Source organism: Rhinatrema bivittatum, chromosome 3 (assembly GCF_901001135.1).
Source record: "Rhinatrema bivittatum chromosome 3, aRhiBiv1.1, whole genome shotgun sequence".
Taxonomy (NCBI): Eukaryota; Metazoa; Chordata; class Amphibia; order Gymnophiona; family Rhinatrematidae; genus Rhinatrema; species Rhinatrema bivittatum.
This window is the reverse complement of record NC_042617.1, coordinates 284,074,850-284,102,558: the sequence shown is the minus strand read 5'-3', so window position 1 is coordinate 284,102,558 and position 27,709 is coordinate 284,074,850. Positions and strand designations below refer to the sequence as shown.

Sequence of the window (27,709 nt, the reverse complement as noted above, 5' to 3'; positions counted from 1 at the left end):
CGGGTGGAGCCTGACTCCCTCCCTGCCCCCACCTTCATGTTTGGCCATGTGACCTAGGTCTATGGCTGTGTATAAATCCACAGGGCTCCCCGCTTTTCGAGTGAGAAGCACCAAAGGGAAAAAAAACCACCCTGAGCGGACGCTGCAATATTATTGAAGGAAACCGTGAGCTGCCGTCCTGGTGTTTTTCCAGCAGGCAGAGAGGGCTTGGACTAACACACCGAGTGGGATCTCAAGGCTGGTAATGCTAGTAGTGTTGTCCTTGCGCAAAGTTGATTTGAGGGAGGAAAAAAAAAAACCAGCCTAGTTGAAAGTGAAAGACAGAACTCTGGGCTGAAAACAATTCTTCTTGGAAAACAAGAAATACACAGAACCGATTTAACGGCATCAGAGCACCGAGTGGTCTGGCCGTGCTTGACGCAGCTGAGATTGCTGTGATGCTGTCACTTTACCTGCTTCAGTAGTGTGTAATTGGTGCCATCCAGGCTGAGTTTCCTCAGATAATAGCGATTTGCAAAGATCAGGAAAGGTTCCTCATCTAAAAAGAGATGGCAAGACAAAAAAAAAAAACACAGGGTGAAGGCTTAGCCCCAGGGAGCACAGAGCACCTTCTGAGCCACAGCTATCAGTGGGAAACCAATCAGAAGTGGAGCGGCGTGAACAAATGAATGCTGCGTGCTGGTACGGTGACAGCCCAACTGGATGGAGGCAGCAAGAGCCTATCTTCCTCCCGCTGGGCTTCCGTGGCAATTTGGGGGGTAGAGGGTGGGAATTTGCAGCCAGACTTGTTTTAAGACAAAGGACTGGGGTGGGGGGGGGGGAGGGGAGGGAGGAGGCCACACTCAGGTTCACTCTACAAGTTATCATCCTGGCTGGAGGGAGGGATGGAATATGGTGAGAGAGTGTGTGGGGGAATCAGTACCACCTCAGCATGCTGCTTTTTTTGTTGGGTTTTTTTTTATTGCACTATAAAAAAGAAATCCAGTAAGACGCAACTTTTACCAGGATTAAGTGCCGCTAAATATTCGGCTACAGTTATCCAGATAACTTCTCCACTAGCTATGTTGCTTTTAGATCCATATTCAAAAAGTCTTTGTCCTACCAGTTTCATCGCTCCGGACTTATTCGTCTAAGTAGTGTAATCCGGTTAAAATCTTAACCAAGAAAATCAAGGGCATAAGAACATAAGAAAATGCCATACTGGGTCAGACCAAGGGTCCATCAAGCCCAGCATCCTGTTTCCAACAGAGGCCAATCCAGGCCATAAGAACCTGGCAAGTACCCAAAAACTAAGTCTATTGGCTATTGGCATTCCGGGGCAGAGCAATTTTATGTGGTTAACTTAGCCAATATTCAGCAATATTATTTGGCAGTCTTAACTTGATATTTAACTGGCTACATTTGCTCCCCTCCCAAATATTTTTAAATAGTTGAGGGCTAGTGCTCGATTCCCTCAAACCTCCACCCTCCAAAACAAAAAAAACCAAACAAAAACAAAAAAAGAGTCCTTGCATTCCAACCCCCTCCATAACACTGAAATGAAAACATGCGAGCCCCCTCCTGCTCCCCTCTCCACCTACCTGCAACCTTAACTGTACCTTCCCCTCCAAATCTCAGCCAGGAGCATGAGAAGTGAAGTTACTTACCTGTAACAGGTGTTTCCTGTGGACAGCAAGGCAAGCAGCCACACAAGTGGGTGACGTCTTCCGATGGGGCCGAGTTCGGGCAGGATTCTCTATATATGCTCAGAAAGTTCTAGAATCTCCTCCTGATCATGTGCGGGTCTTCCCGCTCAATAATCACTGCATTCTATCACTTCCATTTTCTTCCCTTAACTGCATTTCATTGCTTTCCAGGGAGGTGGGAGGGCTTTGTGTGGCTGCTAGCATTGCTCTCCATGGAGAACACCTGTTACATGTAAGCAACTTCACTTTCTCCGGGAACAAACATGCAATACAGCCACAGAAGTGGGACTACTACTATACTAAACATTTCTATAGCACTACACAACATACGCAGCGCTGTACAAACATACGAAAAGACAGTCCCTGCTCAATAGAACTTACAATCTAATGAGACAAACATACAAGGCAAGAGACTTGGGGTTTTTCATAAAGCAAGTCAATAGTTAAAAAGAAGAAAAAGTTCATTAACAAGACTAAAAGCTTGGGTTGCATCAAGTCTTTTTCTTTTTATTGCAACCTTAATTCTTTTGCTGAAAGCTTCCCTTTTTACTTGGGATAGTTTATAGCACTGCATTTTCTAAGGAAGGATTTACACTTCTGCATTATTCCGGACAGTAATGTTTCATGAATGCGTCTTTTGAAGTCCATGCTGCAGCTCTTCAACTATTCTGATATCGATAAATTATTCTAATATGCTGCTGAAGTAGCCATTGCTCGAATGTGATGGGAGTCTGACAGATTGGGGTGGTGTTAGACTTCACAGCAATAATTAACGCATTGGGCTAACCATTTTGATATGGTTTGTTTAGTAACATTTAGCCCATTTCCTTGTTTGGTGAAGATATACAAAAGTAGGCTAGTGGAATGAGCTTTAACCTGAAAAGGTAATGGCTTTCCTGCCTCCACATAGGCTCCCGTGACCACCTCAATTCAGCGAGCTATGGTAGCCCACGATGCTGGTTTGCCCTGCTTCCTTCCACTGTGAAGGACAAACAGATGACCTGTCTTTCAGACTGGTTCTGAAAGTTCCAGATACCACACCAAAAGCCTACTGACATTCAAATGACGAAGAAGGTGGTATTCTTCCACATCCGTATGCTTATCTAAGGATGGAAACAAAATGGATGGATTCAAATGAAACTAAGAACATAAGAACATGCCATGCTAGGTCAGACCAAGGGTCCATCAAGCCCAGCATCCTGTTTTCAACAGTGGCCAATCCAGGCCATAAGAACCTGGCAAGTACCCAAAAACTAAGCCCATTCCATGTTACTGTTGCTAGTAATAGCAGTGGCTATTTTCTAAGTCAACTTAATTAATAGCAGGTAATGGACTTCTCCTCCAAGAACTTATCCAATTCTTTTTTAAACACAGCTATACTAACAGCTATACTAACTGCACAACCCACATCCTCTCCTTGGGCAAAAAGGATGGAACAGTATGAAGCTGTAATGCTCCTGGAGTCATCCGGAGGAACGGTTCCCAACACGACAAGGCCGGTAGATCAGAGATGGGACATGCCGAGCATATAGCCACCAGGAACACCATTTTCAAGGTTAATCTACACAAGGAAAGACTGCTAAGTGGCTGAAAGGAGGGACCTGCCAAAAACTCCAATACTAGATTACAATTCCACAAGGGAAACGACCACTGTAGGAGTGGCCAGAAGTGCTTCACCCCTTTCAGAAAACGGGCCACGTAGGGATGATCCGGCAGGTGGGTTCCATGCACCTCACCCCTGAAACAGGAGAGGGCCACTACCTGGATCTTCAAGGAGTTAAGGGTCAAACCTTTATTCAAGCCATCCTGCAAAAATTCTAGCATTAGTGTGATTTTGACCGTCCGAGGGGAAACACCACTTTCCTCGCACCAGGCCTCAAATACTCTCCAGACCCGCACAAACGCTAGGGACGTAGAGAATTTCCACGTGCAGAGTAAGGTGGCAATTACTTCTGCCAAATATCCTCGCTTCATCAGGTGAGCCCTCTAAAGGTCCAGACCGTAAGACAGAATCGAGTCAGATCCTCATGAAGGACTGGTCCCTGCTGTAGCAGGTCCCTGTGTGGTGGGAGGCACAGGGTGGTCTCCACCAAGAGTCTCCGCATATCCGCATACCATGGACTCCTGGGCCAATCTGGAATGACCCTACCCAGGAAGGGCCACGGAGGGAAGGTGTACAGCAATTCTTTTTCTGGCCAGGTCCATCAATCCCCAGGGACCACTGATCTCTTCTGCGACTGAAGAATCGGAGAACCTTCGCATTGTGAGATGAGGCCAGTAGGTTGATGGATGGGAGATCCCAAAGACCTACTGCCAGCTGAAAGGCTTTGGCTGACAACGCCCACTCTCCTGATCCAGACTCTCCCTGCTTAGAAAGTCTGCTCTGATGTTGCCTTTTCCTGTGATGTGGGAGGCTGAGATAATCTGTAGATGTATTTCCAGCCATTCCATAAGGAGGTCTATCTCCTGTGACACTTGCTGGCTTTTGGTTCCACCCTGGTGGTTGATGTAGGCTACCGTCGTTGCGTAGTCCGACATTATGCGGACCGCTTGACCCTGGAGTATGTGGCTGAATTGTAGATACTCTCAAATACAAGGTATGTAAGTGAAGTATTGAAAAATATCCAAAAACCAACAAAACTTCACAAGACTAGTTTTAACAGAAACTTCATATGTGACACTACCCAGATGCTAAAAAATGGAGGAAAAAAGACCTCAGGACCTCATGTTTGTTCTAGATAGAACATTCAACATGTAAGAGGTGGTTTACAATCCCTGATCTTTAAAAAAAACCCTCCAATCATCCAAACTTTAATTTTATTCTTGATAATTTTTTCTATTTTTATATTTCTTTAAAACAGGTACTCCAGTTCAATTGTACTCAATGTCCCAAATTCATGAAACATGTTTAGAAGTTGTAGAAATTGGACTCTTTAACCAACAGTTTCAAAAAAACGTAGTGAACACAATAATGATTAAACTTATCTGTAGGTGCATTCAACAATGCTGCAAAAGTCCATCCATTGTTCTTTATATGCAGACATCAGCCGATGTTTTCCTCCATTTTTTAACATCTGGGTAGTGTCACATATGAAGTTTTTGTTAAAACTAGTCTTGTGAAGTTTTGTTGGTTTTTGAATTGTAGACACGCCAATCTTGACTGCCCAGGCTTCCATGCAGTTTATGTTCCAGAGGACCTCTTCCTTGGTCCAGCATCCCAGGGCCATCAGTTCCTGAAAGTGAGCTCCGCAGCCCCGGAGGCTCGCATCTGTCATGAGGACCAGCCAGTTCGGAGAGAACAAGGGTACACCCCTACCCAGATGTGCTTCCTGAAGCCACCACTGGAGCTGAGAGCATGCTTCTATCAGTAAGTGGAGGTGAATCAAATAGTCTTCAGACTGCAGGTTCCAACATGACAGCAGGGAGCACTATATCCAGGGTTGCCACCATCAAACCGAGAACTTGAATATAGCTCCACACCGTCGGGCGTATTGTACTCATCATCCGACACACTTGGGACATCAAATTCTTTATCTGCATAGTTGGAAGCAAGACCTTGCCCTGCTTGGTGTCGAATTGGACTCCCAGATATTTCAAGAACTGGGAGGGTTTGAGACAACTTTTGTCCAGGTTTACAACCCAACTGAGTTCCTGAAGCAAAGAGGTTACCCTGTTGGTCACCCGGAGACTCTCTTCCACAGTCCTGGCCCGGATCAATCAATTGTCCAAGTATGGGTATAGCAGAATCCCCTCTTTTATCAACGCTGCCACTACAACCACCACAATCATGAAAAATATTCTGGGGGCAGTGGCCAGGCCAAAGGGCAGTGCCCGAAACCAATAATGGTGATTCAGTACTGCAAAGCATAGGAAATGTTGATGTTCTTGATGGACTGGAATACGTAGGTAGGCCTCGGATAGGTCCAGGGAGGTTAAGAAGTCTCCCGATTGTATGGCCATTAACACAGAGCATAGAGTTTCCATGCAGAAACTCGTAGATATCGCTTGACGCTCCTGAGCTCCAGGATGGGGCGAAAGGAACTTTCCTTCTTGGGTGCGATGAAACAGATGGAATAATGCCCCGTATTTGTCTAGGGCACAAGTACTGGGATTATAGCTCTCATCCTGAGGAGCCTTAACAGGGTAGTCTCCATTGCCTGCTTCTTGTGCTAGGAGTGGCAAGTAGATTATCATGAATATGTCCAGAGGAGTGCTGTAAAATTACAGAGCATATCTTTCTCGTATGACCTCCATTACCCATTTTTCTGAGATTGGTAGAAGCAGGATAGTTCCACCATTGGTAGCCCGCCCCTCTCTTGGGCTGTCAGCTCCGAAAGGTCTGAGACTCCCAAAGGATTGAGACCTCTGAAATGCCGTGTTTCTGTCAGGGCGCAAGCGCTGAGATCCTTGGAACGACCCCTCATAGGCAAGGGGCACTTTAACTGCTTTCTCTTATCTTCTGGTAGCCGGGGAACTGGAGATTCACCCCATTTACTAGCCAGCTTTTCCAAATCGCTTCCAAAGAGACGTGATCCTTTAAAGGGCATCTGTGTGAAATTTGCCTTGGAGTTTGCATCTGCTGACTAATTCCGCAGCCATAGCTGTCTTCTTGCCACCACCACTGAGGCCACTCCTCTGGCTGAAGTACAAACTAGGTACGAGCCTGCGTTAGCTAAAAAGGCAGCGGCGGGTTCATAACTGCTCTGGAATTCACCCCCGAGTCATCCATTTCCCGAGAGAGGAGCAGGCACAAATGAGCTACCAATCTGTAAGTTCATTGCTATTGTGTCAAAGGCCTGTTTAAAGATGGACTCCATCCGTCTATCGAACGCATTCTTTAAGGCCGCTCCTCCCTCCACTGGGATAGTTGTTGGCTTAGAGATGGCACAGACCAGCACATCCACTTTAGGGAAATGCAAACGTTTTTTCAATGCCGGATAAAGTGGGTATACAGATTCTAACACTCGTCCACCTTTAAAACTTGCTTCTGGGGTGTCCCATTCCAGGTCAGTCAACTCCTGGATAGCTTCCAGTACTGAAAAGTAGCAAGAGGCTTTCCGTAGAGAAATCAGAATGGGATTCTTCTTCGGTTCTGTTATAGAGTCCAGCCCAGGAACTCCCAGCATTTTCAGAGTCTGGGAAACCAGGGCCGGCAATTTATCTCTATGGAAAAACTGTAACATGGTCCGATACAGTTCTAAACCAAAGAGAATTTCCCCAACTTGCAAGGAATCTGTATCCTCCTCCTCGTCCGTGCCATCCAGTTCCCTGCCAGGGACAACCTTTGTGAGGCGAGGCATGCCTTGAGGTCTACCAATAGGACTGGGATAGGTAGGGTTTACCGGCTGAAGTTCTGTCCGGTCAGGCACAAGTGAGGCAGCAGACTGTGCCTATACGAAGGTTTGAAGGCCTTGAAAAAATTCCACTTAAGAGAAGGCAGCTGGATTCATGCCTAGCCCAGGAGGTACTGGGTTAGGTGCCAACGAATTTCCCTCTCCCATGGATTACCCAGTCCCGGGGTACTTCTAGTTAAGGCTGTGGCTGACCCATCTTCTGAATGGGAGGAGTCGGGCTTAGCAAAGTCTGGGGGGACCAACTCTCCCTGGGCTTCCTCACAGTGCTGACATAAGCAAGAATCCAGGCCAGACTGTGCAGCCCTAATATGACAAGCAGCGCAAAGAGAAAGGAGCTTATGTTTCTTTGCTGCTGGAGCCACCAGCGACGGTAACTGGGTGTTCAGTCGGCTTGCGCTTAAAATTTTATGTGCACAGATTTTGGTCCCCTACGTGGGCCGTGGCAAGGCACATACACAGCCTGTCTGCCCGGCTTTACTTGTATTCTGCGCCTATTAAGTTGTGCGTGTATGTACATGTGCGACATTATGCGCACAGCGTGTGTTCGGCATTATGCGCACAGCGCGTGCACAGAGCTGACATGCACTATGCATACTGACACTCTATGGTGGGCAATACAGTATGCACAAAGATGCACGCAAGATGGTGCCGCCGCGGCCTATCTTGCAGTGTGCTAACCAAGCCTAAAGTGGGACCTAGCCCACCGGGTGGCCGCTCAACCCGCTTGGAAGCCCACTTCACCTTACCCCAACAGGATCGGGAACGATATCTGTATAGCACACTGAGCAAGGAGACCGGAGGAAGTCTTACCGAAATCCCTCCAAAACTGTCTCTGAATTGGGAGGTAAATCCTCTCATATATATATATATTTTATTTTTTTTTTAACATACCTAGGCTCAGCGCTTACCGGCTGAGTAAAGAGACTGTCTTCGGCTGTGGGGGAAGAGCGCTTTGGCTGTCACCAGCACACTTGGTTTCCTGCACCTGCTGCTTTTCACCTGCTTAAGCAGCAAAGTCCACACCAGAAACCAGCTACCAGACCAAGGCTCACATCTGAGGGATCTCAGAAATCACCTCAGGAATTCTCAACTGGGGAAGTACCTTTAGGTATCACCGCAGGAGAGCGGGGCTCAATCTTTTCACCAATTTAAAAGTAGAATTTTTTTCTTCCAAAAGTACAGCGATCCCCATAGGGAAAGCATGTCCTCTGTTGGCTAGAGACAGAGAAATACTGAAGGGGTGAGGTCACCCCCTTCAGGGGTGCATGAAGGATGATGTCAGCTTTGAAACCTGACTCCGTCTCCATCTGCTGGCAAGGGAGTATAACCCATTGGTCCTGATTCCATCTGTCTACACTAAGGAAAACAAAATGATCAGGTAAGTAATTTCTCCATGCCCAGCCACAAATACAGCATTCAGTTAAGGTCTCTGGACCAACATCTTTCCCTACAACCTATTAAGAAAATCATCTCAGCCATATATTGATCCCTTTATCAACAAAGTTTCACTCAGTTTTCTTTTCAATTTCGTTAGCATAACAACCATGGTAGTCTGAACTGGAAAAATGGTTCATAACTTCACCATTGATGAGAAAAGAGCCCCCTCCCCCCCCTTCCTCTGTTGTGCTGAACTCCATTTCTCCGGAGCTCGAGAGGGTATCCCCTTGTTTTTGTTTGAGGCTCCTGGTCTAAAAAGGGTTACCCATCAGATACCTGTGGGATCTGCCAATTAATTCCTACGGTGCACATAAAATCCCTTTCTTGGACAAGTCGAGTTCCATATTCAAAGGCTATTTAGACGCATTACTCAAAAGTTATTCATCTAAATGGCAAAAATGGCATTTTCAGCTGCTTATGGCTAAATTTTAGCCGGATAACTAGTCATCCAGAAAGAATTTAGCCGGATAAGTTTGGGTGGGGAGGAGTAAAGTTGGTTGGATAAGTTATCTGGCTAACTCAGATTTTCGTAGTTAGCCGGATAAACTTATCAGGTTAACTTTAAGGTAGCCGAATATGTTCAGTGATGTGACCGTACTGCTAAATATATCCTGCTAGTTAGCTGGATAAGGTTATGTGCTTACCTAGCAGAGCAGCATGGCGGCTGAAAATGGACCTCACTGAAATTTCTGAGCTTTTGTAAAACCAGAGGTACTGAAGTATTGTTAGAAAAAAAACCCAAACCCTTCAAAAACATAATTACTTGAAACTTGCATAGACTAAAAGACATTCAGAACTAGATATTGCTCCTCATGCAGCAGCATCGTTTGAGACAACTGTTTTTACCTGAGGTGGCTTTGCAGCCTGTGGTATCATTAGGTTTGGTCTCGTATCCCTCGACACACAGGCAGTGAAAGCTTCCTAAGGTGTTGATGCATTTCTGACTGCATGGATACGTGGTTGTGCACTCGTCAATATCGATGCATGTTTTCCCATCATCCTTCAGTCTAAAGCCAGGACGGCACCTGCACTGCAGAGTTTAAGACAAAGAAGTTAATTTGGGGGGGGGGGGGGGGAGTGAGGGAGGGGAGGGGGTGCAGAATGAAATTCCTGGCTGAAAGGTAACAAAGATGTGTTGAAATTAAAAAAAAAGTATTTCAGAAGGAAAACCGAAATAGAAACAATGATGCTATGCCCTATCCATTCCTTTTCCCCCCAACATAAGGCAGTTAAGTACTTTCTAGATTACAAGCCCCTGGGTTATGATGTCTCAGTGTTTGCTACAGATGTTCAGCTCTCTAGCATTTGCTTCACAGCTGTCATGTAGACGCTTGCACGGAATATATTCACTGTTTGTTTATTCAGCTCTTTCATATTTGTTCCTCCCTTGATAAAGTAGCTGAAATTTAGCATGCTACATAAAAATAAAATCAGAATGGCTCCGGGGACTGCGTGCAAAGAAGGAATCATTAGCAGAAGGAAGCTGAAATTCAAGCTTCCAGCCAGGTGCTCTCTTCCCTTGCTTGCCTACCACATAAACAAGACACTTGCATTCAATGGAAGGTATCAGAACAAAAATACATTTTGCTAATCAGATATCAGACATGGCATGTAGAATACCAGCGCAGCAATAAGATACTTTCACCTCAAGCTGGGTAACCCTATAGTCATTCTTTTTTTTTTTTCTTAAATAATAAGAAGGTAAATCAAAAACAGGAAACATGTTCATCTTTCACTCGTTCTCAAACCAACTTCATGAAATCAAACAGAAACGAAAATTAAGTCTTAAAGGTCTCCACCTTGTAGCCGATTTTCAGATCCTCACACTCCTGGGTGCAGCCGCTGAGCTTCTTGTTGAGACACTCGTTGATGAAGCAGTTCAGTTCGTCCGAGCCATCCTTGCAGTCATCACTGTTGTCACAGAGCAGGCTCTCGGGGACACAGTTCCCGTTCTTGCACATGAAGAACGACTCGTTGCATTTGTTTTCTGAGACATGCACACAAAGACGAGAGCATGAGCACGACCGCTATAGGGCATAAAATAAGCTGTGTGCTGGCCAGACAACTTCAGCAGCAAAACATGGAAACGGGTGAAAGTTTTCTCCAGGCTGTTGGAAAACCTTCGCGGCTGGGACCCAGGGGTTGGTGAAGAGGGCAAGGTCCTCTGTGAAGCCTTGCTCTCATGTCAGTTAGCCTCTGGCGTATGTTGCAATGCAGCTGATTTGGGAAATTCACTTGGACTACTGCTCAGGATCAGGAGTACATCTGGATCTCTGTTGTTTCCAATAATCCCGGGCTGTTGAAGTATCCACACAGCCTGGGTTTTGTGTTTTGATTTTGCTCAATAAAAACTTTGTTAAAAAAAAAAAAAAAAAAGGTGTGGACAATTTTCTGGAGGAAAGGTCCAACAACAGCTATTATATTAGCCACATAAATCTGGGGATCACCATGTCTTACTGCCAGGGGCTGGGAGTGAATGACAGTATGGATTTCTCTATTAGGATCTATTGGCTACTTCTTCCAAGCGATCAGGAATGGCCACTATTGGGGAGAGGATGATGAACTATCGCTCCGATCCAGTATGGCAATTTTTGAGACCTTATATGGAATTGATAGATATGCATAGAAAACTGCAGCCCATGACAGAGAGAGACTGGACTAGAACAGTCTCAGCAAGTACATTAAAAAGCTGCACTCACCAGAACTGGTACAGCGTGGATTCTTTGGAGCCTCATCCGAATGATCATGGCAGTCAAACTCCCCATCGCACTCCCAGTGAATGTTACTCAGGCACCGGCCATTTGCACAGCGGAACTCTTGGGAGCCACAAGTTGTGTATTCTATCAGGCACCACAAGTGATCATGTGGTTAGGACAGATAATACAGAAATGGAACACAAGAGAGCATGTGGTTAGGACAGATAATGCAGAAACAGAACACAAGCCAGCACGTGGTTAGGACAGATAATGCAGAAACAGAACACAAGAAAGCACGTGGTTAGGACAGATAATGCAGAAACGGAACACAAGCCAGCACGTGGTTAGGACAGATAATGCAGAAACGGAACACAAGAGAGCACGTGGTTAGGACCGATAATGCAGAAACGGAACACAAGACAGCACGAGGTTAGGACAGATAATGCAGAAACGGAACACAAGCCAGCACGTGGTTAGGACAGATAATGCAGAAACGGAACACAAGACAGCACGTGGTTAGGACAGATAATGCAGAAACGGAACACAAGAGAGCACGTGGTTAGGACAGATAATGCAGAAACGGAACACAAGAGAGCACGTGGTTAGGACAGATAATGCAGAAACGGAACACAAGAGAGCACGTGGTTAGGACAGATAATGCAGAAACGGAACACAAGAGAGCACGTGGTTAGGACAGATAATGCAGAAACGGAACACAAGAGAGCACGTGGTTAGGACAGATAAGGCAGAAACGGAACACAAGAGAGCACGTGGTTAGGACAGATAATGCAGAAACAGAATATTATTAGGAGCTGAGCATTGCTATTTTGTGAACATCAGTGTTTAATGGAAGATGCTTTTAAATCTCACCCGCCACCCACTCCCCAGTGCCAGGTGAGACATACCACACTCTGGGGACTCATCAGATCCATCGCTACAGTCCTGGTCATGGTCGCATACAAACTGCTTTGGAATGCACTGCTTATTCTGACACTGGAATTCTCTGGCATCACAAGTATTGTTGAACACTATAATGAAAAGGCGGAGGAAAGGAAAAAATAAAAGCCTGCCACTGGCTATTGACAAATGATTGTGCTACCAATTAAAAAAAAATCTAAGCAAGGGTCTTAGAATAATAATCTCTGCATTATATTTACCACCCCAACCAGCATGCACAGCATGAGGCACGAATTAGCTATAGCCCAGACTGCTAATACACAATCCTAGCGTGAACACTTTACATTCAGAATTTATGACAATGAGGCAGGGCAATCTCACACCTTTAAAGAATGGAGAAATTACTTACCTGATAATTAATTTTCTTTAGTGTAGACAGATGGACTGAGGACCAATGGGTTATGCTCCCCTGCCAGCAGATGGAGACGTAGTCAAATTTCAAAGCTGGCGTCACCCTAGATACACCCCTGCAGTGACGTCAGCTCTTCAGTATTCTCTTCAAAAGCTAGTGTGGACATACTATTGAAAAAACTTGTTTAAAACTTGATTAAAAAACGGATAACCATAACCGTACTCAACCAAACCTAAACACTGAACCCCAGAAAGATTATAGATGCCCTGATCTAGGGACCTGATGATGGCTTACCCGTAAATTTCTTGGAATCAATATTGACTCCACAGGCAAATCCTTGGTACCGTCCTTAGGCTGCCATGGGTGGAATGCTGAGTCCATCTGTCTACACTAAGGAAAACAAAATTATCAGGTAAGCGATTTCTCCATTTCCTAGCATGTAACCAGATGAACTCAGGACCAATGGGAAGTACAATCAGGGCGGGAGGCTGCCCGTGGTCCAGTTAGCATCGTCTTCGCAAAGGCTGCGTCTTCTCGGGCTTGGATGTTCAGGCGATAGAATCTGGAGAAGGTGTGCAAGGAAGACCACGTCGCTGCTCGGCAGATGTCGATGGGAGTCAGTAACAGCTTCCACCCAGGATACTGCCTGAGCCCTAGGCTATCTAGGGATGGTAAGGAAATGGACTGGTTCAGGTGAAACTCCGAGACTACATTTGGCAAGAAGGAAGGGACGCTGTGAAGCTGCAACGTTCCTGGAGTCAAGCGGAGGAACGGCTTCCGACATGACAGCGCCTGTAATTCAGAGATGCGACGAGCTGAGCATATCACCACCAAGAATACAGTCTTCAGCGTTAACAGGCATAGAGATAGAGCGCACAACGGCCAAAAGGAAGACCCTGATAAGAAGTCCAATACTAGATTGAGGTTACATAAGGGGACTGGCCTCTTTGAGAGTGGTCGGAGGTGTATAAATCCTTTTAAGAAATGGGCCAAGACCAGATGTGTCAACAGTGAGAATATGCGCACATGCCTACACATGCGAGAAAAGAATCGGTGCAGTGGCCTACCTCACAGTTAAGTAAAGCCTGTTTGCACTTTCAGCGCGTTCAGGCTCGGATCTGTTTAACATCCAGCACCGAAAATCATTGGCCTGAAGAGCTTCTCAAAAGCTCTGGCCTCTTGACTGGCCGAGAATCCATGGAGACTGGGGCCAAGAGCTAGCATCTTGCTAAACACGCTTTGCGCATAAGCAAATTAAAACTGGCAGAAGACATCTACCAGAACCAGAGACTCCTCCTCAGTTCAAGTGCCTCTCTGCACCTCTGTGGGACAGGGAACTGCTGGTGATAGCTGAGGAGGGGATTCCCCTGGTTCTCTCGCCGAAGTTGCTAGGAAATTGAAAATGGCTGCCGTTTCTGCACTGACGGGGAAGGTCTCAGTGCTAGACCCCATCACCCAGAAGGCTTGTTCTACCGGTTTGGTCATGTTTGACGCAGACCCCAAACACTTTTGCTGGAAGCACATGCTGTTCCTCCCCGCACCTGCGGCACCACTAGCACTTCAACGACAAGCAAGGGAACAGTCCCTCAGCGACACGGAGTCAACACCTGGTCACCTCTGTAGGCAGAGAAGCTGATGAAAAACCCCATCGCCGAGCAAGCCAAGCTGCTGAGGTAGTTCCCCCCCCGGAACCTCGCTGCTGCACAGATTCCTCTACTAGTTCCTTGTTTTCTTTTTTTTTTTTTTTTACTGAGAACAAATACTGATGGACTGCAGGTGGCACCTCAGGATATAGGGCAGCTCAGTCAAAACTTTTATGTCTCCATCTGCTGGACGGGAGGAAAAAAACCCCAGGAGTCTGGACTGATCCAGGTACATTCAGGGAAATAAAGATACATAGAAACCAATACTTTCCTTTGGTGCAGAGGTTCCAGTTCCAGGAGCACAGGCTGCATGGCAGATCAGAAAAGAGCCAGCTCACTGGCTATATCAGTCTCCTTTTGCCAAACTTTAGCAGCCTAGCACAGGACAAACCGTATAAAAGGGATACATCCCTGCTCCACTGGGCTTGCAGTGCAGACATGCCAGCAGGTTCCAATGCTTTCTCATGGGGGATAAGGGATCTGGACTACCAGATATTCACCCCATGGACCTCCAGACTGAACTATTAGAAGGGTCACCAACCCCCTGCTCGTCCGCCTCAAACCAGGGGGGATGGCCCCACCAGGACCTCACAACCCCCTGGGAGGATCCAAAAATGTCTTTTACTCTTTTTTTTTTTCCTTTCTCTCCAGACTGCAGGTTTGACACCATCTACCATCTGCTGGAGATAGAGAAATACTGAGGGATTGCAGGTGACACACTTGGGTTATGTACAGTGTCAGTGAAACTTTCACTGTCTCCATCTGCTGGCAGGGAGGCAAAACCCAGGAGCCTGGACTAATCTCTGTACATACAGGGAAGGCCTGTTTAAGGATGGACTCCATCCATCTATCGTGCGCATTCTTTAACGCCACTCCTCCCCCCATTGGGATAGCTGTTCGCTTAGAGACAGCACATACCAGCGCATCCACTTTAGGGAAATGCAAATGTTCTCTTGCTGCCAGATCCAGTGGGTAGAGAGCTAATACTCATCCACCTTTAAAACTTGTTTCTGGGGCATCCCTCTCCAGGGTCAATCAACTTCTGGGTGGCTTCCAGTACCGGAAAATAGCAAGAGGCTTTCTGTAGGGAAATCAGAATGGGATTCTTCTTTGGTTCCATCATAGAGCCCGCCAGAGGAACTCCCAGCATCTTCAGGGTCTGGGAAACCAGGGCCAGCAATTCATCTCTATGGAAAAACTGTAACATGGTCTGATATGGTTCTAAACCAGGAGGAATTTCCCCATCTTCCAAGGAATCAGAATCCTCCATTTCGCCCGTGCTGTCCGGGTCCCTGCCAGGGACAACCTTTATGAGGTGAGGCATGCCTCGAGGTCTGCCAATAGGACTGGGAGAGGGAGGGCTTACCGGCTGAGGTTCCGTCCGGACAGGGGCAAGTGAGGTAGCAGACTGTGCCTGTACGAAGGCTTGAAAGCCTTGAAAACATTCCACCCAAGAGAAGGCAGCCGGATCCATGCCTAGTCCAGGAGGTACTGGGTTAGGTGCCGTTGAATTTCCCTCTCCCGTGAAAGATCCAGTCCCGTGAAAGATCCAGTCCAGGGTACTTCCAGTTAAGGCTGTGGCTGACCCATCCTCTGAATGGGAAGAGATGGGCTTAGCCAAGTCTCCCTGGGCTTCCTCACAGTGCTGACATAAGCAAGAATTCAGGTCAGACTGTGCAGTCCTAATATAACAAGCAGCACAAAGAGAAAGGAGCCTATGTTTCTGTGCTGCCAGAGCCATTGGCAGAAAAGAAGCATAAGCGCTTTTTAAAAGGAAAATTAGTTCTTACCTGATAATTTTCGTTCCTGTAGTACCACGGATCAGTCCAGACTCCTGGGTTTTGCCTCCCCTCCAGCAGATGGAGACAGAGAAGTTTCTACAAACTCTGCCCTATACCCTGAGGTGCCACCCACAGTCCGTCACTATTTCTCAGTAACAAAGCAGAATTGATCAAAACCCATCTAACAATATATAATAACTGTAACTCCAAACTGGCTCACTAAACCCTCAAAAGGGAAAGAACCCAAAAGCGCTGTGAACAAATTGATCTTCAGAGACTCTCCGTAACCTTGATGCATACAACTGGTGGGACCCTGGACTGATCCGTGGTACTGCAGGAACAAAAATTATCAGGTAAGAACTAATTTTCCTTTCCCTGTACGTACCTGGATCAGTCCAGACTCCTGGGATATACCAGAGCTTACCTACCTGGGATGGGACCCGGAGAGGCCCTCTCAGAGCACGCCTTCTCCAAATCCGCCTGCCCCAGGATCCTGAACATCTAGCCGGTAATGCTGCGCGAAAGTGTGCAAAGACTTCCACATAGCCGCTCTGCAAATCTCTTGAGGCGAAATTTGTTGGCATTCCGCCCAGGACGCTGCCTGCGTCCGCACAGAATATAGAAACATAGATAGAAATGACGGTAGAAGAAGACCAAACAGCCCATTCAGTCTGCCCAGCAAGCTTTCACACTTTTTTTTTCCTCATACTTATCTGTTACTCTTGGCCCTTAGTAACCTTTTGGTTCTATTTCTCTTCCACGCTCGCCATTAATGTAGAGAGCAGTGCTGGAACTGCATCTAAGTGAAGTATCTAGCTTAATTGGTTAGGGGTAGTAACCTCTGCAATAAGCAAGCTACTCCCACGCTTATTTGTTTACCCAGCCTGTGCAATTCAGTCCTTGTTGGTTGTTGTCTGAATATAAACCATCTTTTCTTCATTACCCCCTGCCGCTGAAGCAGAGAGTTATGCTGGATATGCAATGAACGTGAAGTATCAGGCTTAATTGATTCGGGGTAGTAACCGCCGTAACAAGCAAGCTACTCCCCACTTTTTTGTGAATGCAAATCCTTTTTTCCACATTTCCTCTTGCCGTTGAAGCATAAAGCAATGTTGGAGTCGCATTAACCATGTGTATGTTTATTGAATATGGGTATTATCTCCAGGTAATAGCCGTCATTCCCTCAAGCCACCCTCTCTTCATTCACATCCACTAGACTTTATGGATCCACAATGTTTATCCCACGCCCCTTTGAAGTCCTTCACAGTTTTAGTCATCACCACTTCCTCCGTAAGGGCATTCCAGGCATCCACTACCCGCTCCGTGAAGAAATACTTCCTGACATTGGTTCTGAGTCTTCCTCCCTGGAGTTTTAAATTGTGACCTCTGGTTCTGCTGATTTTTTTGCAATGGAAAAGGTTTGTTGTTGACTTTGGATCATTAAAACCTTTCAAGTATCTGAAGGTCTGCATCATATCACCCCTGCTCCTCCTTTCCTCCAGGGTATACATATTTAGATTCTTCAATCTCTCCTCATAAGGCATTCGATGAAGACCATACACATTTTTGGTCGCCCTTCTCTGTACCACCTCCATTCTGTCTCTGTCCCTTCGGAGATACGGTCTCTAGAACTGAGCACAGTACTCCAGGTGAGGCCTCACCAAGGACCTGTACAAGGGGATAATCACTTCTCTTTTCTTACTTGATATTCCTCTCTCTATGCAGCCCAGCATTCTTCTGGCTTTAGCTATTGCCTTGTCACATTGTTTTGCCGACTTCATATCGTTAGACACTATCACCCCAAGCTCTCTCTCCTGCTCCATTCACATCAGCCCTTCACCCCCCATCGAATACATTTCTTTCAGATTTCCACACCCCATATGCATGACTCTGCACTTGTTGGCATTGAATCTCAGCTGCCATATCTTCGACCAATCTTCCAGCTTCCTTAAATCCTGTCTCATTCTCTCCACTCTTTCCGGCTCGAAGACCCACTGGTAAGGCCCTACCATGCAGCAAGTAAGCTGAGCTTATAGCTTCTTTCAGTCAATGAGCAATCGTAGATTTGGAAGCCATATTACCTCTCTTTGGACAACTCCACAGCACAAAAAGATGGTCTGACAAATGAAAAGCATTCGTGACCTCCAGATATCTCATTAAAGCCCTACGAACATCTAACTTCCACAAGTCTCTTGCGAGAGGATCTGAGCGGTCCAAATCTGGAAAAGATGGGAGCTCCACTGACTGATTTAAGTGAAAAGAAGAGACTACCTTTGGAAGAAAGGACGGGACCGTACGTAAGGAAATTCCTGACTCAGAAATCCGTAGGAAAGGCTCCCTGCAAGACAACGCCTGAAGCTCAGACACCCTTCGAGCCGATGAAATAGCTACCAGAAATATCTCCTTTAAAGTGAGATCTTTCAGCGTCGCCCTCTTCAATGGTTCAAAAGGTGGAGCACACAGAGTTGTGAGGACTAAATTCAGATTCCACGAGGGGCAAGGATGTCGGATCAGAGGCCACAAGTGCTTCGCTCCCCGAAGGAAACGAGCCACATCCAGATGCACCGCTAACGTCACTCCTTGAATGGTACCCCTTAAACAACCAAGAGCTGCCACTTGTACCCTTAGAGAACTACACACCAGCCCTTTAGCTAGTCCAGCCTGCAGAAAACACAAAATGTCAGACAGTGGCGCTCGGGTTGGGACCACCTCACATTGTACGCACCAGGCTTCAAATACCTTCCACACCTGGACGTAAGTCAAGGACGTGGAAGGTTTGCATGACCTTAAAAGGGTAGCAATCACCGCGTCCGAATACCCCTTGTTTTTCAAACGGTGCCTTTCAAAAGCCATGCCGCTAGACAAAAGCGATCTGCCTCTTCCAAACAGATGGATCCTTGAGGAAGAAGAGCCAGAATGTCTCGCAGACGTACAGAGTCCGCCATGGCTAGGTTGAGTAGGTCCACAAACCATGAACGTCTCGGCCACTCTGAGGCTACCAAAATCACCTTTGCTGGATGAAGTTCTATTGCCGCAGTATTTTTCTGATCAGAGGCCATAGCGGAAACCCATGTAGCAACACGTTGACTGGCCAGGGAAGCACCAGAGCATCCATTCCTTTGGCCCCTGTCTCCCTGCGCCGATTGAAGAAGCGTGGGGCCTTGGCATTCTTGAATGTTGTCATGAGATCCAGGCTGGGAGTGCCCCAATTGCTGCAAATGAGCTGAAAATCCTCGTCCGCCAACTCCCACTCTCTGGGATCGAGACTGTTCTGACTAAGGAAATCTGCCTGAACGTTTTCGACGCCTGCTATGCAGGAAGCTGCAGTGCGGGCCAGATGCTGTTCTGCCCAGCTTATCAACAGCTGAGCTTCCTCCGCCACCGGTCGACTTCTGGTCCCTCCTTGGCGATTAATATACGCCACAGTGGTTGCATTGTCAGACAATATCCGGACCGATTTCCCTTGGATTAGAGGAAGGAACACTTGTAAGGCCAAAAACACCGCTCTGGTCTCCAGCCGGTTGATGGACCACTGAGACTCTTGTGGGGACCATTGTCCCTAGACGGACTTCCGTAGACAAATTGCTCCCCAGCCAGAAAGACTGGCATTTGTAGTCACCACCATCCACTCGGGCATTTCCAAGGAAACTCTTTGTTCCAAATTGTCCGAGAGGAGTCACCACTCGAGACTGGACCTCGTCAACTCCAGGAGTAGCAGGGGCAGGTGAAACTGCTCGGAGACTGGATGCCACCGGGAAAGCAAAGCTGACTGTAAAGGACGCACATGCGCAAAGGCCGCACATGCGCAAAGGCCCACGGCATCAGCTCCAGAGTGGAAGTCATCGATCCTAGGACCCGCAGGTAATCCCACTGTTGTGTCTGTCGCTGTCCGACATCTCTGCTCCGCCCACCTTACCTCATTGGCGACTCCCTTCGGGGTTGATGGAAGGCTAGCTGTTGCGGCTTCTCCTGGCCGTCCTCCTCTGGACCGGCTCGATGCTGCAAGCCGCCATGTTGACCAGATGCCTAAGGGCGTGGGCACACGCGCGTGGTCCAACTGATGTACCAGCGTTGGCGCGAACCTCATGGGCGTCCCCCTGAGATGACGTCACCAGCTCCAGATATTTAAGGTCTCAGTTTTCGCTAACAAGATGAGTTAGCAAGAACTTTGCTTCCTCCTGGTTGCTGCGGATGGGATTCGCTCTCCGCAACCCTAGCTATTCTGCCGCCTCGGACTTCACTAGAGGTACCCGCTCCTCGGGGGCCTCGCTCTCTCTTTTTCCTTTCAGGTCGCAGTCCGGAACCGGTGCTCACTCCTCGAGGGCCCACGTCCCAGACTTGCTCCTGAATACCTCTTCTGCTAAGAAGTCATCGCTGCTTCAACGTCAATGAGTTCCATCTATCTCTCAGAGCTTTCCCTGGGTTCAGGTACTTGCTCCTCGAGAGCCTAATGCTTACCAACTCCTGGCTGCCTTAAGAAACTATTGTGTGAGTGCTGCCATCAAGTACTTGTTCCAGAGCTCTGCATGTACTGCCTACTCACTTTCTTAATTTCTTTACAGCTCAGTCACCCTGGGATCGCTGTTCCAATACCTGAGGGACTCCAGCCCAGCCTGGCGCTTCCAGCTCACTACTGCCACCTTTGGTGGTTTAATGTATTGCTTCTAAGAAGTCTTCATTGCTTAACATCAGTGAGTCTTATCTATCTCTCAGAGCTTTCCCTGGAACCAGGTACTCGCTTCTCGAGGGCCTAATGCATACCAACTCCTGGGCTGCCTTAAGAGACTATTGTGGGAGTGTTACCATCAAGGACTTGTTCCTGAACGCTGCATGCTTTACCTGAGGAAGGGACTTTTAGTTATCACTGCAGGAGAGCAGGGCCCAATTTTCTCTCCAATCTAAAAGTTGAATTTCTTCTTCCAAAATGTACAGCAATCCCCAAAGGGAAAGCACATCCACATCTGCTGGGAGACGGAGAAATACTGAACGGCTGAGGTCACTGCAGGGGTGTATGTAGGGTGACATCAGCTTTGAAATCTGACTTAGTCTCCATCTGCTGGCAGGGGAGCATAACCCATGGGTACTGAGTCATCTGGCTACATGCTAGGAAAGCCCTACGGTACACACACAAACACATACATATAATGCTGCTGCAAACAAGATAAGGACAGCAAAGCAATCTTTTCCAATACAAGCAACAATATATAAAATAGACAGCATGAGAGCTTCACACAGACAGCTATGCTTCCCCTACATTAACCTAAAACAAGTGAAACCCACTTACCACATCCGGCCTTGAAGCTTTCATCTGCTCCATCCTGGCAGTCCAGGTCTCCATCACAGAGCCAGCGCCGAGAGATACACACGTGGGTACCAGGGCACTGGAAGGACTCCGGGCTGCAAGTTTTTGTTTCTGTAAACACATAAGACAGGATAAAGCCCAAGTCTCAGCTCTCCCAATATAAGCCTGCCTGGTTTGAGGCTTTGCTGATTTTACAAAAACGCAACTTTTCTCTTCAGGCTCAACTTCCTTATTCATTTCTTTTCTAGCTAATTTCATCATCACTTGGATTCTTGCTAGAACTCTAAAGTGTGTTATCATCACAGGCCGAAAAGCATAAGTAGGAAGCAATGAGTCAGCTCTGAATTCAGCTTTGTATAATTAATTACATGTTATCGTTTGCTCCTTTTTTGAATAAGTCCATAATTTCCATACCATCTACCATATTCCCTGAAACAGCAATAAATTACAAAGAAAATGTTAAGCAATTTTTAGTCTTGTTTCTATGAAGAGAGATTAGTCCTGGGGGAATTCTGTGCTACTGTGGAGGGCAGAATTTGCGCAGAATTCCCGCCCCGTGCAGAATTGCCATTTTCTGCACAGAATTGCAGCACGGCGAAGCTAAAGGCCCCGGTGAGAGGAGAGGGGTGTGAGAATAGGAGAGGGGAGGTGAAAGAACAAGGAGAGGGGAGGGGGAGAGGGGAGGGGGAGAGGGGTGTGAGAGAGGGGAGGGAAGGGTGAGAGAGCAGGGAGAGGGGAGTGGGAGGGGAGGGTGAGAGAGCAGGGGGGGAGATGCTTGAGCCTATATGAGGAGATTGTCTTGAGAGTAATTGTGCTCCATACAAGGGTTGGCGATACAAAGAGATCGTGGTGAGTCTATAATGTTTGAATAAAAGAAAATCCCCTGATGAAGGCTATTTTTAGCCGAAACATGGTCCGTGTTGGGCACAACTTATGATTTATGATACAATGGCAGAAAATATGAGATTGATACGCCAGTGATTGAGCTAATTATCTTGTGGAAGAAAAAATATTTATATATTTGTGAAATTTTTGAGATTTGTGAAATTTTTGAGATTTGATAAATAAAATAATTACATATGAAAGATTAAAAATCAAAATATATATATGTATAAGAGACTGGGTACGTGATTAGAATTAATGGTGCCATAAGAGCTGATACCGTCTGTGGCCCTGTGTGGGCAGGAGACGGTGGATTGACACTAACAGGCACTTTAACTTTATGATACCTTTCTCTTTATTTACATATATTGAATAAACATTTTAATATCTCTGGGAATATCATTTCCCTCTCCATATTATATTGTTCATTAAGACTGTCATGTAAATTGTGTTATTTTGATCAATATAAAGTCTGCAGAATTTTGCAGAATTTTAAGGTTTTTTTGCACAGAATTCCCCCAGGAGTAAGAGATTATTGTAAGATTGTACTATAGATCTATGTGTGATTCGATTTGTGTGTTCCTGTATTCTTTCCTGCCCCCCAGTGAGCTGAACCAAACTATTTGCAGAGGCAGTGTCTTGGGTGGCCACGGTGAATTTTCTGGTTTTCAAAGTTTAGGAATGATTTGGTGGTGTGGTCGGGGAGGAGAGACCCAAAAGGAGCAGGACAAAGTGGCTATTTGCACATAGGAAATGCATGGGAGAAAATTCAAGGGCTTAGAAATACAAAATCACTGGGTTGATATGAATGAAACATAGAGGTTTAAGGAACCTTAGTTGTATGGAATGAAAGTTATAGTTGGGAAGCGATTTTGTGAGTGCACAGGAGAAGGACAAAGTTCCGACATGCAACGGGCAGGGGTTGAACCAAGGCTGTCACACTTTCTACTTTTTGTTTTAAACTAAATCTGCTATTACAGTTACCCATCTTGGCAATGCAGCAAAGGTGGCAGCAAAATGTCAGCCAGATAGTCACAAAGGTGCCGATGTAATAAGCCACGATGACATTAGTGCAGGTTTTTATTTTTGTTATAGGGCAAAGCAAATTTTAATTGCCCCAGTCATGTACATCCCCCTGATACTCCCCCCCACCTCCCTACACAGACACTACTCTCACCTCCACCCCTCAGACCAACCCCCTCCCCACACACACACACACACACACAAGGGAAGGAGAGGTCTACAAAGTGCACAGTATAAGGGGAGAGAGAGTGGGGAGAGAGCTTACAGAGAGTTTAACAGTATGCACTGTGGCACAATGGCCTTACATGCAAGATGGCTTCTCAACTTGGGCATATTCTTGTATGCAAGGTCATTTGAGAAAGACATGCCAAGTGCAATGAAAAGGTAAGTTCTCAGGAGTGACACTTACTGCCATAAGGTTCACAATCTTTTGTGCCCTAGTCAGGATGCAAAGCAATAAAGTATGTACTGTTTGGCTGAAGGTGTCTTCCTCAGAGAGCCCACTCTATGATTTCATTTGGCATGCTTTGCCCAAATGACCTTATATGCAAGACTGTGCTCAGGTCGAGATGCCCAGCACCAATTTTGATTGCAAAGTCATTTTAGTCATACTCCTTTCACCTTCAAGCACTTACCTCCCTATTCCTATTTTAAAATACTTAAACTTCTTTTATGTATTAATGGGGATTTTTCAGGTTAACTCACATTTCAGTGTGCTTTTTTTTCATTTAGCAAGCTATTTTTATTTTTTTATATTTCTGCTAGATTTGCCTCCCATTAGATAACTGCATCCCATGGTACTGATGTTATCTACCTTGCACGTTAACCAAAACCCATGCTAACATTTAATTTCTGTTTTAGCCTGGATATTATTACTTAGGCCCCATAAAGACTTGCATGTCTCTCTCTTCAAGCACCCCTCTCCTTTTCTAACTTACAGGACGATACAGTAAAGTTCCCGGCACTCGCACAGGCCAGTGCCCTGTGCGCGTGATTCAGTAAACTAAAATATTTAAATTAGGGCCAGTGGTAAAAAGAGGCGCTAGGGACACTAGCGCTTCCCTAGCGCCTCTTTTTGGACAGGAGCGACGGCTGTCAGCGGGTTTGACAGCTGACGCTCAATTTTGCCGGCGTCGGTTCTCGAGCTTGCTGACAGGCACGGGTTCGGAAACCGGACGCCGGTAAAATCGAGCGTCCGGTTTTCAACCCGCGAGCCGCAGGCCGATTTCAAATTTTATTTTATTATTATTTTTTTTACTTTTTTTTAACTTTCGGGACCTCCGACTTAATATCGCCATGATATTAAGTCGGAGGTTGCACAGAAAAGCAGTTTTTACTGCTTTTATGTGCACTTTCCCGGTGCCGGCAGAAATTAGCGCCTACCTTTGGGTAGGCGCTAATTTCTGAAAGTAAAATGTGCGGCTTGACTGCACATTTTACTTTCTGTATCACGCGGGAATGACTAATAGGGCCATCAACATGCATTTGCATGTTGCGGGTGCTATTAGGGGTAAAGCTAGCAGGTGCTAGCTTTACCCCTTACTGAATAAGGGGTAAAGCTAGCGCGTCCAAAACGCGTCCAAAACGCGCGTCCAAATGCAGGTTAACAGTGCGCTCCACCGGAGCCTGTTACTGGGCTCACAAATGCAGATTGCCACACTCAGCTGCAAATATCACTGTCAGACTTTCAGAACAAGCACATGTCATCTCACCCCCCCGCCCCCCTCCCACCCCCACACACACACAACTTTGACTGGCTCAAAGTGAGTGGAGGAGAAAAAGTGTTGTCAGTAAACCCAGGCCTCCTGAACTGAAGCACTAGCTGCGCCCATAACAAGGAAGATGCACGTTACTTTAGTCAAAATGATAATGCAACATACGGCAGCGGTGGTCTTCGTCGGAGCCATCTCCGCAGTCATCCGCTCCATCGCAGACCCAGTGCTTGGAGATACAGCGATGGTTATTGCACACAAACTGGACCGATGTACAAAATTTATCTACAAAAAAAAAAGAGCACAAAATTCAGCACGAGGCTATCAGAAGGAATCCTGCAAAATGGGAAGGATCACTCATTCCAGTTTTGGTTTGCTTATGTGAAAGACCAAGCAAGTTCTAACCCTAGTGAATAATCACTAACTGGCACCAAGTATTTAATGGCAACATCGCCATTTTCAACTAAAAAGCTTGTTCTACAATCTAGTTGCATTCAGAATTAGAAAAGAATTCCCAATTGCTTTTTAATGAAGGGAAGATGTGATTTGGACTTGTTAATGGACTATTTTGATCTAGTAGAAATAGGCCTCGGTTTAGGCAGCCTACAAATAAATAAACAAACAGAACAGTACACTGCACAAATACAACACCAGAGAAAAAGAAAAAAAAAGCAACTTATTCCATCACACAAGACTTTGCTTTTCCTATTTTACTGTTTTCTTTCTTTCATTGCATTACTTGCTGTGTAAGGTTTTATACTTTCTGGAAAGATCATTTCACAAAAGCAAACAAGAAGCATGGCAAAGAACTCCAGAACCTTTGTATAACCAGGAAGTTTAGCATTTTCTGCAAAGAGAACCAAGAACACACAGACAAGATAGGTTTTCTTTTGTTTTAAGTACGGGTGTAACCCTTCCACTTTGGCAAAGCTACCTGGCACTGGCGCTGTGCACCATCTGGCTTCCTGCCTTGGCCCTGGCCATCCCACAGTGCATTTATCGATCCCTCTGGTCAGACTCTATGTATTGTTTTGCCTTTCTAACAGACGAGAGAGAAATGGCCTACAGTGTCTTGCTATTTCTCTGTGCCTTTGCCATTCCACTCATCACCATCACAATCATGTACACCAAAATCTTAAACTACCTGAAAACGAAGAGACTGGGCATGAAGGCCAGTTACCTAGACAGGCACCACGCACACGTCACCAGGCTCTCTATCACTCTGGTGTTGGCCTTCATGGCCTGCTGGTTACCATCATACGTGCTCATGTTCTTACTGATTAAAAGGCAGGTCAGTATTCAAGGAGTCTTCCCAGTTTTGGCCCGGGTACGTTGTGTATTTTCATGGATGATGGTAACTTCAGGCTGTAGGTCAAAGGTCCTAGGTGGCGAAGGACAGAGAAGGGTCCAATGTAGCGTGAAGCAAATCTGACTGAAGGCAGCTTGAGGTGGAGGTACTTGGTACTGAGCTATACCTTGTCTCCTGGCTCAAACTGAGATGCTGCTCTGTGATGAGCGTCGTATTGCTTTTTGGCCTGTTGTCCTGCTTTGTGCAGAAGGTCCTTAGTTTGAGTCCAGAGCTGGTGAACCTCTTCAGCTGTAGCCTGAGCCGCTGGTGATGTACCTGACAAAGGTATTGAAAGTGGTGGCAATGGTTGGCGACCATATACAATTTGGAATGGAGTGGATCCAGTGGCGGAAGCAGGATGAGAGTTCAGGGCGAACTCAGTCCAGGGGAAAAGTTCTGCCCAATCACTCTGCCTAGTGTTGACATAGGCACGAATGAACTGTTTGAGAGTCTGATTCATTCTCTCTGTTTGCCTGTTTGATTGGGGGTGATACACTGATGTCAGGTCTAATGCAATGTCAAATTTATGCCCATGCAGGCGTCCACCTTCGCGGGCAGCTGGAGGCAGGGGAGCCGCGGCTGTCCTCGCCGATGTCCGTCTCCGGAGGGGGGCTGCAAAAAAAGTAAGTCGCTTCGTCGCTTTACACTGCCAGTCCTCTCTCCCCTCCTCCCGGAGCAAGGCTGCTTTTCGCGCCTTGCTTCGGGAGGAGGGGAGAGGGGACTGGCAGTCCCTAGCGTAGGATTGCCCGACCTCTCTCCCCTCTCTCTCTTGCAACTTTTTTTTTCGCTTTTTCGCTTTTTTCCGCTTTTGTTGCTTCGGGAGGAGGGGAGAGGACTGGGGCTGCCCCGGAGACCAGCACCCATGGACGTGGCCAGGGCAGGTGAGCGGGGGCTGGGGGAAAGTTTGCCGCCTACCCGTACCCCTGCCTCTAACGCAGGGGTAAGGGTAGGCGGTAAGTTAGCAGGTTAAACGCGCGGCAAAACGGCAGGGTAAAAAAGCGATAATCGGGTCGCGCGTTACTGGATGGTAGGGATTAGCTAATTCGATCGTTTACATGTAATATACATGCCGCGTGCGGAAGGAAGGGGTTACCCGGGGATTTAAGGACGCGATAAGAGTAGGTTAAAGGGGATTGTGGATCACAGGAAGGGCTAACGCAGCTGGAAAGTGAGTAGAAAGCGGGTTAGGAGCGGGGTAAACGCGGCCGCACTTTACTGGATTGACCTGAGAGTGAGTACAAGACCTGCTCTACATTACTGCTTCCATCTTGCTGGGTGGATCCTCGGGTTACCCCGCTCTGCAGACCACTACCGGATCCATGCTGTCTTGTGCCAGTTGCCAACATCTATCTCCGGCCTACCCCGTGCTGCAGACCACTACGGAGCTATCTTGCACAAAGCCTACCAAGAAGCAAGTATTCCCCGGGTTACCCTGCTCTGCGGACCACTACCAGAGAATCCATCCCAGGTCTTCCTACTCCAGGACTGAGTTTGCAAACCTGCCCCTCGGGTTTCTCTTTGCTGTACAATAAATATT

At 46.7% G+C, this 27,709-nt stretch overlaps 1 protein-coding gene across 1 annotated transcript in view; it reads right to left on the bottom strand.

Annotated features, from left to right (window-relative positions):
• The window catches only part of LRP1 (LDL receptor related protein 1), a 657,378-nt gene that overhangs the window by 167,259 nt on the left and 462,410 nt on the right, over window positions 1-27,709 (bottom strand). Inside the window, 7 exon segments of the mRNA XM_029594881.1 lie at window positions 453-538; window positions 9,323-9,506; window positions 10,276-10,463; window positions 11,176-11,316; window positions 12,078-12,200; window positions 21,190-21,318; window positions 24,993-25,109. Of these exon segments, the coding sequence (XP_029450741.1) occupies window positions 453-538; window positions 9,323-9,506; window positions 10,276-10,463; window positions 11,176-11,316; window positions 12,078-12,200; window positions 21,190-21,318; window positions 24,993-25,109 (968 nt within the window).